This window comes from Mesoplodon mirus, assembly GCF_964341445.2.
Source record: "Mesoplodon mirus genome assembly, chromosome: 13".
Lineage (NCBI taxonomy): Eukaryota > Metazoa > Chordata > Mammalia > Artiodactyla > Ziphiidae > Mesoplodon > Mesoplodon mirus.
Window position 1 is genome coordinate 35,078,800 of NC_138989.1, and position 11,659 is coordinate 35,090,458.

Below are 11,659 nucleotides of genomic sequence, written 5' to 3' on the forward strand. Positions count from 1 at the left end.
TACATGTTATCTTAAAGAGATGAACTTTAAATACAAATTAAGTTAGGGCTTCCCTGGTGGCACAGTGGTTAAGAATCCGCCTGCCAGTGCAGGGGACACGGGTTCAAGCCTTGGTCCAGGAAGATCCCACATGCCATGGAGCAACTAAGCCCATGCAACACAACTACTGAGCCTGCACTCTAGAGCCTGCAAGCCACAACTACTGAGCCCACGAGCCAGAACTACTGAAGCCCGTGAGCCTAGAGCCCATGCTGTGCAACGAGAAGCCACCGCAATAAGAAGCCCCAACAAAGAGTAGCCCCAACTTGCTGCAACTAGAGAAAGCCCATGCGCAGCAATGAAGACCCAATGCAGCCAAAAATAAATAAATTTAAAAAAAACACAAGTTAAAAGTAAACAAATGAAAAAAGATATTTCATGCAAATACTAAGCATAACAATTATTTCTATTTGGCTCCAATTTGAATAAGCACTTTTTTACATGTACCTTTCCAATTACATTTGTTACACACCAGTTATTTATCAACCTGGATCCATTTGGGGTGATTCTTCTTTTTTAATGTTTGGGTTCCATTTAACCCTTGACATTTATCTTTCTTCTAAATCACTCACATGACTGCTTTCTCCCCTCCCCCGCCCAGTATGATTAATGAAATGTCTTATCAAGGGAAGCCTTTCAGGATTTGCTGGCCTCCCTTATCTGTACTCAAAGGATTTCAGCATTTGATCTAGCTATTAAAGCAGGTAATGATTCTTAATCCCCTTTGATTTTTCATTTTTATTTGTTTACTTTGCTCCTTTTATATACATTATTTCAGTTTTGGTTTTGTCTATTTCGGCAACTCTGAGGTGGGGCTAGCCCACTGGAAGCTGATGAGCCCTTCAAAGCTGCCCCCCTCACAGGCTAGAGGCACCACCTTCTCCTCCCTTGTTTTTTCTTCCAACTCCTGGCTGTCCTCATGAGTTTTTCTCTTCCACTTAGAGAAGTCTTTGAGTTTAGCTCTTTCTACAGTAGGCACCTTCTAAACAGAATTTCAAAATTAGACAAACTTAAGTTTGAAAGAGTTTTCCTACATTCTTTAAACAATACTGAAGCTCTAATGCTCCCTCAAACTTAGATAATTCATAGCTGGGGCAGGGCTGGAAAGAACATGACTATAATAACAAAGAAACCTCATACTAAGCATGACTACAAAGAATGGTTTTGTGGCATGTGACAAATCTGCTCAACCATGTAAGTGAAAGGAACACCACCAATTCCCTTCTAGCCATCCTGGCTTCATAAAGAATTGTCTATCCCAACAAACTCCACTTGTGTATGGCACCACTTTTCACAAACTGTGACCTTAGGAAAGAAACCTAATCAACTAATAGTCCCATGGGAAACAGAACCCTACTGCTTTAACCACTTTAGACAATGTTTTAAAAGATGCTTTTAAATGTAAAGGTCTTACCTAACTGGACCACTGAACAAAAATTATTTTAGACAGTAACATGCAAGAGGCAATACTAAGAACTGCTTGGGTTGTTTACTTCTGAAAACTTGAGTCATGATCACGTGCTTTGAGATCTTCCTTTACAACGTGGGTCAGGTCTTAAAATACGCAGACTAGGTCACCAAGGGATTTAGTGGTTAGCTAAACACGGATGGAAACGATTCATTCCAATTTGCAGTTTTAAGTAAAGATTTAAGGGCCTGCTACGCCTCCTATCAAGAGTAAATTATCACACATCCTGTTTATACAGCCTGGCTTGTCCACAGTTCTTCAAAGAGCTGGTGACACCCCCCTAAACTCACACTCCACCCTACCCCCAACTTCCTGCTCATTGGGGTGCTATATTCCTACTCATTTTTAAGAAGCACCTCCCTCAACAAAATACTCTGCATTACAGTACTTTTTAAAGAAAATACTTTATTACGTCATGAAAAAAATGCATCAATCAACTAGATTCATACTTGTTTGAAAAAAAATTGAAAATTTATTAATTAGACAGTATGTGGGCATCCTGTTCCACATGGGAATGAGAAGATGCTATAGGTTCTCTAAGTATTGCACAGTCTGAAAAAGACATCAACAAAAAAAAGGGGAGGAAAAAAAAAATCACATGATCTTGGGAACCACCTCACATTATGAATAATCTACCAAGAAACATTTAAAAAAGAAAACCCTTTGTTTCTACAGTAGCTTTGAGTTTATAGTTCTTGGAATGACTGTATTCCATTGACAACATCTCAGTAACAGGAAGCTTCATTTTAGCAATCCCATGTGCAAATATTAATAAAAAAATATATAAAATAATGCAATTCATCTCTTGCCATCATCCCAGCAATCATAACATTTCTGAGAACTGTTTTGCTTGAAAAAAGGGGTTAAGCCATAAGTTTTGCCTGAAGCTCCATTTCTGCAGCCCGTTTGAGTGCAACATCTACCAGAAGCTGAAATCCACTAAAATCTTGGTTGAGGTCCGGTGGAGTAGGGGGAGGAGTGTTGAAAAGACCACTCTGTGTGTGTGCACTTGGTCCAGATTTACACGTGTCCTCTGGGTACATGAGGGAGGTGTCTGTAAAGCTGCTGGCTGCCATCTGCTGTATATCTGTGTTTTGTCCCACACCAACTGACTGGCAGAGAGAGAAAGGCACATCTTTCAATGCAGTCACAGTGGTATGACAGATAACTGATGGACGAGCCAAAATGGATCCTGGGGATGATGGCTTAGGAGACAGTGGCCTCCCTAGGGCTGGGTTGGGTCCAGCTGTACAGGAGTGAAAAGGGCTCTCCTCTAGAGCCGGCATGAAGTTTTTGATGCCTGTTGCTGACTCCACAGAGCTGGCTTCAGATATCTTGGCTCCTCGGCGGGAAATTGTGAACTGATTTGGATCTTTGCCATCCTTTCTCAGCATGTCGGGGAGGAGCCTGCGCCGGGCGTTGATAAACCAGTTACAGACCTGAAATAATACGGGGATGTTTTAAACGCTTTAACACTCCGCCAACACACCCGAGAACCTTCTTGGGGGCGCCTTACTGCTCTCTCTCTTTGCGTTAAAGGAGGCATGAAAAGGCTTATCGGGACCTACAACGTTATTTAGAGGTATTTGAGCCCGGCCAAGAAAAGAGAGGCGTTTCCTGTCATAAACCTCCTCTTTTTCTAATACAAATCCCCTTTTTGGTCTCTCATCATCCTTAAACCTTTTCAGGAGGAAGGAAAAGAAAGGTATACATTCACAAACGTCTGAAAATGATTTTAGAGAGAGAATTTTACCTTTTAACTCTCCCCATATTAACCTGTTATCTACCTTCCCAGCATTTAAGTTAATCAACTACAGGAAAACCTTTCCTGTATGAAAAGAGCCACTCCTCCCAGTTACTGATTTTTCCCAGTTCAAATGACTATGTCAACAGACAGAACATGAATTACCTCACTGAAGTCTGAACTTGTTTAAATATCAAACCAGTTTCCTGGGCAATAGAGTAAGATTTAACCTCCTTCTTATGTTTGCTGCATAAAGGAAGGCTCTTTTAGGCATTAAAGGAAATGCTATTTGACAGATGACTGTCAAGTGTTTCTGTTTCTCTATATAGCCAGCTATTAGCTGTTAGCACTATAAAAAGTTTACAAGAAAAAGATATGCCCCCCCCCTTTTGAGTGGGGAGGCACTTAATGACTTGCTACACAGGAATGCTGTAAAGCGACTTTGGGGAAAAAACCCACCACACCCCCGGGGCATAGAGCTGGTGTTCCTTTCCCTTACCTGTAGTGTAGAGAGGTGTGTTTGTTGGGACAGTAACGCTTTTTCTTGCTCTGAGGGGTAAGCATTGTATCGGTGTTCATACAGCCAATCGCGGAGAATCTGAACGGATTCCTTGGGCAGGTTGCCCCTCCGCCTTCTCTTGCCTGAGCCAGCAGAAGAGGAGAGGTCCAGGGGGCTGTCCATGCTGTCATCATCCTCGGTCTCACTGCCAGACGCGGCAACAACACCTAGGAGAGGACAGAGGTCAGCCGTCAGCCACTTTTATCAGCAAAGCTCACCTCTTTTGACCACTCAGCACAACTGTGTTTTCTCAACTCCTGAGAGCCAAACAAGCGAAGAACCGGTGTTTTCCTTCCTGAAACACCAGAGCTCATGCGAAATCTCAAGAGTAATTCGACTAGCAGCATATTCTAGATTCCCAGCCCATTGGCAGATTCCCTTTCGTACCCACTTTCCTATAGGATTCAACACCTCACATTCCTTTTGAATGATGCTCAGAAATGTCTAATCCAGCAAGTGAGACAAAGCTGCACCTAAAGCGAATAGCTTGCTTGCCACGTGTGAAACAGGAAAGGTGTCATAAGCAGACGGGATGTGTCTGACAACCTTCTCCGTGAGGTCATTGCTAACTAGGAAAAACAATCCAACGAGTAAACTAATATACCTTTGAAACACTGTTCTTCCTCCCTCTTCCACTGAAGGTTTTGAAATAAAAAGGAAGATTTTTTCCACTGATATAAGCCAAGAAAATTACACTTGTAACCCAGTTAGTATTTTAAAGATAAAATGCATGGCAGAATTTTCTGCCAATTCCTTTTCTTTTCCTTTTCATTGCTACCTCCATTTATTCAAAACTAGACACCTACTTTTCTTTTCTTTTTTTTTTTTTATGCGGTACGCGGGCCTCTCACTGCTGTGGCCTCTCCCATTGCGGAGCACAAGCTTCAGACACGCAGGCTCAGCGGCCATGGCTCACGGGCCCAGCCACTCTGCGGCATGTGGGATCTTCCCGGACCGGGGCACGAACCCACGTCCCCTGCACCAGCAGGCAGACTCTCAACCACTGCGCCACCAGGGAAGCCCTAGACACCTACTTTTAATGGACAGTACTAGTCACTTTTTACTAAATGCAAACAACCACTGAAGTTTTCAGTTTCACTGCATAAAAATGTTTTTCTATTTTTAGTACTTAATGTAAGAGATCAAAAGATGCCTCGTAGTGAATAAATTTTAAAACTTCCGTAAATTTCAACTGCCAGTTTAATCCGAACCCAGGATACTACATATCAATAAGCAGAGATCAGCTTTAAATCATTACATGACAAAGAAAACTGAATATGCAACCCCCAGAGGAAACTCTCTTTTGTTTACAAGCACTTTAATCCTACCAGAAATTTTTAAAAAGTCACACCCATAGAGAATATTTAAATCACACACAGACTGGGTTCTACAAAAATTCAGACTTGGCCCTTTTAGACATTTAAAGATAATTTTGAACTTTAACCCTTCCCCGTCTCAAAACTACAAAAGGCTACTCTGACTAAAGACGTATATTCTCATTTTTGAAGACAATTCAGAATTTTTAAAACATAAATAAATTACAAACTATAGTATGCTTGAAAAACCAGTATTTCTATATAAAGGAAATTAAAGTAGCATGACATTTAAAGGTAGGCATTCTTAACTTTGTTGACATAAGCTCAAGTGGTTTACCTTGATAGGAAATAAAAACAGAATATTCCTCAGAGTGATAAACCATTCAATGTATCTTAAAGGAACTTTTCCCAAACCCCATCCTTTCAAAGCATCTTAACACAATGAAACTCAAAAAGCTACTCATTCAAAGATTTGTTGATGAGCTAGCTCATCAGTTAATTGAGTCTAACTCTTCTTGGTGACACATTTTCAGTTTTGGACTGCAGGGGGCAGAAGGTGCTGGAGGGAGTGTCCGCAGAAAAGGCAGAACCTTCCAAAGACAAAGTAAAGCAAGTTCTAACAAAAGAGTAGGATGATCTTGCAAATTCACTTTGGCTCAAGGCTTAATTAACAAACAGCCATCAATAAAAGGCCCAGCAATCCTAAATTTTAACCGCAGCTGTGTATCTGATGTTTTTCTACCCAGATTTCATTAAACTGCTTAAAAAGAAAAAAGAAAAAAAAAAAAAAAGGAGGCACATTTAAAACTGAAAGTGCTTTCACTGTTGAGAAGATGAGAAACTTTTAAAACCTGTGTTGAAACTTGGGTGAAGAACTATTAACAAAAAAACCTTAAGAAATTAGAAATGTTCCTGTTTTACATTTGCTCTGATAAAGAAATCTTAACTTTTAAAAAGTGTCAAGTAACTGAAAGACTAAAGCAAAAGTGAATAAAGCAATTTGTTTAAACTCTTCAAAAAGTCTGAAAAGCCAGAACTTCTTCTCTAGGCTATTAACCCCACCTCCTTTTTTTAACGTTTTAGAAACAGTGTGAAAGTCTGCTCACTTAACAGTGAATTCCCAACTGTAAATTGATAATCACAAATAGTTTGAAACAAACAAAAAACCCCTAAAGTCTGTCCTTTGATCTGCTTACTTAGTTTGACAAGAAGCCTGATCTTTCAAAACAGGCTAGTGACACAAAAGCAGGTTTCAGTTAAGCAACACCAAACTGCAGCGACTTTACTCTGTTCTCAGTTCATTTAAATAAAAGAGCGGCCAGGCCTCCGGACCTCTTAACAAATTATTTCCAATATGTGCACAAAAGCTGACGGAACAGGAAGTTAAGACTTCTCAATTCCTTGGCTGTGCCAGCTGATATTTCACTACAGCAAACCACGTTTGCTGCTGTCAGGGCTGTTTTCATTACAACTCTCCCTCCGGATTGTGGCTCAACTTGGAAAAACAAAGACTTTTCCAAGTTACTCATTTCCTATTGTAACAGAACTTTGGAACACTTTCCCGGTTACGACTTGTTTCCAAACGTCTTACTCTGCTCACACTTTAAAAAATGTGGTGGTCGGGGGCGGGGGGGGGGATCACAAGCCTCTTTTACTCCATCCACATACAAGGAAATTTGTTTAGAAAGCCACAAGATGCCCTATGAATCCCACAGCCCTAAAAAGCAAATTTCTTTTTCCTGAGTAGTAACAGGGGGAGGGGCAGAGCCCGGGGGAGGGCCACAGAGACAGTGGTTGTGAAGTTGGACTTTAAAAAAAAATCTCGAAGAGACTTAGAAAAGGATCTGGGAATAAGAATAACTGAAGGCAACGCTTAAGGGTACAAATAGGAAAAAGCAAACCTAACCTAACAGGTTTCCTGATCAGAACATCTCAGGAGAAGCGACGGGAAACGTACTTAACCCCCCAGGCACTAAATCCAAGGAGCGCTGGGATGAACCCAGCCGCAGAAGTCTGAAGCAAGAATCCCACATCGTCAGAAACCGGGAGCAAAGAGACTTAGGGGATTTTCCTCAACGAATCTCCTGCTTGTTTGAAAATCTTCTGGGGAGATCTTTTGGGCATTCTCAGTTTTCTAAGACGAGACACTATTGTCACAAACCAGTCTTACCAAATCCCCGGCTCCGCGATTGAGTTTTTAAGTGCTTTTGTTTTCAACAAAACTTGAAAAGATTTTCACGGACTTTTATAAAACGGACAGGCCAACTCGGCGAGCCAGGTCTCTTCCGGAGCCCTAGCGGAGGCCACTGGGCGCGGGGCCCCCAGGTGGCTGGAGGCCGGGGCGGGGGGCGGGCAGGACCTACAGGGACTCGCCGAGGGAGTAGCCCGGCCCGGCCGGCCCGGGAGCTTTTGTTCCGCCAACTCCTCGGCCCCCGCTGAAGTCGCCCCTCCGACCGCACGAGTGAGAGCAAACCCAGGCCTTGGAGTTTCAGATTACAAGAAGAAACTGAAAAAGGGGCCGTGAATCTCAACCTCCTCAGGGGCCTGCCCACCCGCAGAGGATTTGCCAGGAAAACCTAAAAAGGGAAAGAAACCCGGGCAACCTCGGCAGTCTCCGCTCCCCCGCAAGGGCTCCGAACCAGTCGCGAAGTTTCCCCTCCAACACGTCACCTTTCATTGTTTCCATGAGTCGGCGCGGTAGCGGTACCTCGCGCCCCGGGGCAGCGCGCCCCGAAAATTACCCAGGGGCCGGCGGGTTCCTGCCCCGTCCCCTGGCTGGCGTGGGAGGAGGGCGCCGAGAGAGGGGAGCCGGGAAGGACGGGGGGGGCACCGGCACAATAGCGGGGGGGTACCCCAAAGCCTTACGGGTGGTCGGGGAGGATCATCACTGCCTTCCCCGCCAGAGCCCGAACAATGGGGGGAGCCCGCCCCGGCGCAAAGCCCAGCTCTGCTCTCGGATCACAAGACGCACCCGTCAAAAACAACCCAACTTGTCCCAGTCAGTTCACCAGGAGGGAGAGAACGCCTCCCAGGGACGATCTGGACCTGTCAGCCTTCCACGAGTTGACCTGGTCTCCCTGGACGCCCCCGGGCGCTCCCAGCGCGCCTTTTCTCGCCGAGCCCAGTGAAACGTCCAAACCTCTGAGCCCCCGCTCTCGCCCTTCAGGGTCCCCGGGGAGAGGACGCGCGGGGAGTTAGTTCCACTACAACTACCAAGGCCCCGGGGTGGACGTGTAGTTTGACTCCCGCCCGCAAAGCGGGAGGTGGGGAGCTCCGCGTGTTTCAAAGGCACCAGCCCAGGATCAAACGAACAGAAGTCCAAGGTGCAAATGTGGCCGAGGAAACCCTTTCGGCTTCGAGGCTGCCCCACTCTAACGGGAGTCTGTTCTAACCGTATTCGCTCGACGAGTCTGAAAGAATGTGGAGCTAGAGAAACTCTCGCCGCAGCTGGGCATGCGCAGTAGTCACCCCTCCCCCCACCCCGCCCGCGCTGGCTTCCCCGAGCGATTAACTTCTGTTTTGAACCACTCAACATAAATCACAACAGAAAAGCCAACTCCGGCCCAGGACGGAACATTCGGGGGTACCTCCCTGCTAGGGACTGAAAAGTTAACTTCAAAAGGGAGTTAAAATTCTTTGACCTTTCGTGGTGGTGTCTTTTTTTTTTTCCTTTTTCTTTCTGTGTATTTTGTTTTTAAACCAGACTGACGGCAAGTTTCAGTTATAAAGCTTCCAGAACGCTTCGTGGAAACAATGACAGACTCACTCTCTGCATGTCACACTTGAACTCATTCTGACTGCACGCCGCTTGCCCACAGTCCTAACTCTTCCTCTTGCCCCAGATACATCGTGGGAAAACTTGTAGAGGCTGGAAATTCTGAAAAGTCTAGCTTTCCAAAGGGAACAACACCCGGGAGCGACCTGGGGTCCAGAGTCGCCTTCCTCCGATGGTGTAAACGCCCCATCCCTGGAGAAGACGTGCCCGGCCCAGCCGGGAGTGAGCGGGGGCCCAGGAGCCCAACTTTGAGACAAAGGCGCCGCGGCTCCGCCGGCCGGGCCGCCCAGGGTCCCGACGGGGAAAAGCGGGGCACGGGTGCCCCCGACCCGGACCCCACTCCCCCGCCCGCGAGAAAGAGCAAGAAGCCACGCGGCGAGCGTGGGGTGTCGGCGGAGACAATGAAACTTGGAGGCGCACAAACAAGGCGGCGAGCGTGTTTCTTGACAACGTGCCAGCAGCGTGGAGAGGCTCGTCTCCCCACAACAGCCCCTCGGTGTTGTGTCTAGAAGGAAAACAACAACTGCCATTTCAGACGCAGCCTCAACAAAGAGAACGGCCGCCGCTCGGGCCTGCGAGCCCCGGGGCGGAAAAGTCCACCAAGTCACTCTCGCCCCGAGCCCAGCGCCGCCCCTCGAGCACGTTTCCCTGGGACTCGCGTCCACGGCGCGCGCAGCCCGCGAGCCTTACCTTTCTTGCTTTTCATTCTGGAGCTCCCCTTCCAGCGCGAGGCGACGCTGGGGTCTCCAGGGGCTAGGAGCGAGGGCGGAGGGGCCGAGCGATTGTCCTCCTTCCCGGCCGACTCTCCCGTAACTTGTAGGACGCGCTCCAGCCGTTATTGCTAAACAAGGCGCTCGGATCCCAGGCTCCCGCTCCTTGGGTGGAATTCAAGTGACACTTGGGCTTCCTCCTGCCGGGATCTTCTGGCAGCCGGCCGGGGGCTCCCCCTCGCCCAACTCGCTCCCCTCCCCACTCCGCTCCTTTGTTCCCCGCTCCTGCTCGGCGCACCTCGGCGCTGTCAGAGTGAGCGAGGCGAGGAGGGAAGGTACAGGAGGTCCTGCCTCCGCCCCCAGCCGCCCGCCCCGTCCCCCGCCCGCCCCGCCGCTCCTCCGCCCCTCCCCCGCACCTTCCAGCCGCGGAGGACAGCACCGAGCGCCGCGGCCGCGCTGCCTCACCCCGCGTCCCCGGGCCGCTGTCACCCGTCCCTCGTGGGGGCGGCCGAGCCCAGAAACGCGATCGCTGCTCCCCACTGCGCGCACGCCGCCTGCATCCCCGGCTCGGCGGCGGAGCGCCCCGAGTTTCTACTTTAGGCCTTTCTTCCCGGGACTGGCGAGGGTGCGTTTGGTTAGGAAATTGCAACAGATGGAAAAGAGGCCGTCTCCTCCTCCCCCTCCTCCACCCCAGGGAAGAAAAGGCTCCCCTTTCGTTTTTGACAGCTGCCCCAACTCCAGCGTCCCCGCTCTGGCCACTGGAGAAGACAGCGGCTGCTGGTTCAAGGGGCGGGGCTCCGTAGGAAAAGTATTCGGGACAAGAACCAACTTCTTCCAGAATGCGCGGCTGCCATTGACACGCGGGCGCGGCGCGGCGCACCCTTCTCCTCCGGGGGCTCTTCCTCCACAGCAACAGTGGGGGGGCGGGGGGGTGAGGATGAGGCACAGACACTCCGGGCGAAAGTCTGTTCCCCCCGGCTAAAGCTGCGAGTTCCGGACTGGATTGCAAGGCAGTTTCGAAATCTAACATGTTGCGGACAGACACTTGTCATGCTCACATGCTCTTTAAAAGTCTCTGCCTGGGGACGGCCCGGACGCGCGCCCGCCCCGCCGAGACTCGGCCTGACATCCGCACCCCCGGACCCGGGCAGCTGTGCCGCCTTTGTGGGAAGGGGGCTACCACCCCCGGGGGCGCTCATCTGTTTCGGTAAACAGAGTCTACTTTTAGGACTTAAATCTTGCTAGGGGACCCTTTTCTCCCCACCCCCCACCCCCGGTACTTCAAACAGAAACTAACCATTAAGTAAATACATGTTCCTGTTGCTTTAATTTGGTTGAGAGTTAGGAGGACTCCATTAGGAGTTCCTAGATGAAACTACCCTTTAAAAAGACTTCTCCTCTCCTCTCCTTTTCCCGTGTTTGTCCCCTTCGTTGTTTTGAAGTAAACGAACTGTCACATGCCACACTAAGACTTTCCCCATCACTTAAAAAAAAAAAACCCAAACGTAAATAATTTAGCCTAATAGAGACGTCAGCTCCCGAGTCTGCCTCCAGTTTCTGCTCTGTGCTGTTTTTGTTTTATAATCTCTGTGAAGAACCCGGCAGAAGCTCCGTGGAAATAAGGTTCAACCCAAAGAGGAATAAGGCAGCCAAACGATGACTAACTAGATTTTGGAGCCTCTGTTTTAGGATTACACTGAAAATTAAAGCCAGCCTCCCACCCATTCACCCTCCCCAAAAAAAGACACCCCCGTCTCGAGAGTGAATAAGGCCAGAGTTTACAAAGCTTGGGTGGTTTTTTCCAATTACAGGACAAAATGAATAAACAAGGAAAACAGCGTCAGTCTAAGAAGGGAGCGACCTTACGATTTTTTTTTCCTGTGGTGTGCCGACTGCTCGGCACCTAAGAGAACACACATCTAAAACGACCAAGGAGGGGAACATGGTCCTGGGGGAAACCACCAGCCTGGAGGGGCTCCCCTGCAACTTGCCGGAGCGCAGTTCCTTCCCGGCCTGGCTGCAGATGAATCAGCGGCTGCGCCCGCGCG

General features: G+C 48.1%; 1 protein-coding gene across 5 annotated transcripts; it reads right to left on the bottom strand.

The window, feature by feature from the left end:
• Positions 1-1,955: 1,955 nt before the first annotated feature.
• On the bottom strand, positions 1,956-10,536 carry TGIF1 (TGFB induced factor homeobox 1). 5 transcript variants are annotated; one of them, XM_082641711.1, is made up of 4 exons: positions 10,077-10,536; positions 9,592-9,776; positions 3,751-3,977; positions 1,956-2,946 (listed from the first exon to the last, which is right to left on the bottom strand). In XM_082641711.1, the coding sequence occupies exons 2-4, from the start codon at positions 9,605-9,607 to the stop codon at positions 2,371-2,373; spliced, it is 819 nt and encodes a 272-aa protein (XP_082497837.1). In that variant the 5' UTR covers positions 9,608-9,776; positions 10,077-10,536; the 3' UTR covers positions 1,956-2,370. The 5 variants fall into 5 exon arrangements, with proteins under 5 accessions (XP_082497837.1, XP_082497838.1, XP_082497840.1 ...); XM_082641712.1 differs by having other exon boundaries at positions 10,028-10,106; XM_082641714.1 differs by lacking the exons at positions 9,592-9,776; positions 10,077-10,536 and adding an exon at positions 10,028-10,048.
• Positions 10,537-11,659: the final 1,123 nt, after the last annotated feature.

Excerpts from the sequence above, each read along its gene's own strand:
- TGIF1 (XM_082641711.1), bottom strand. Across the intron at positions 2,947-3,750 it reads CACACCTCTCTACACTACAG|GTCTGTAACTGGTTTATCAA; the intron begins GTAAGGGAAAGG and ends GTATTATTTCAG.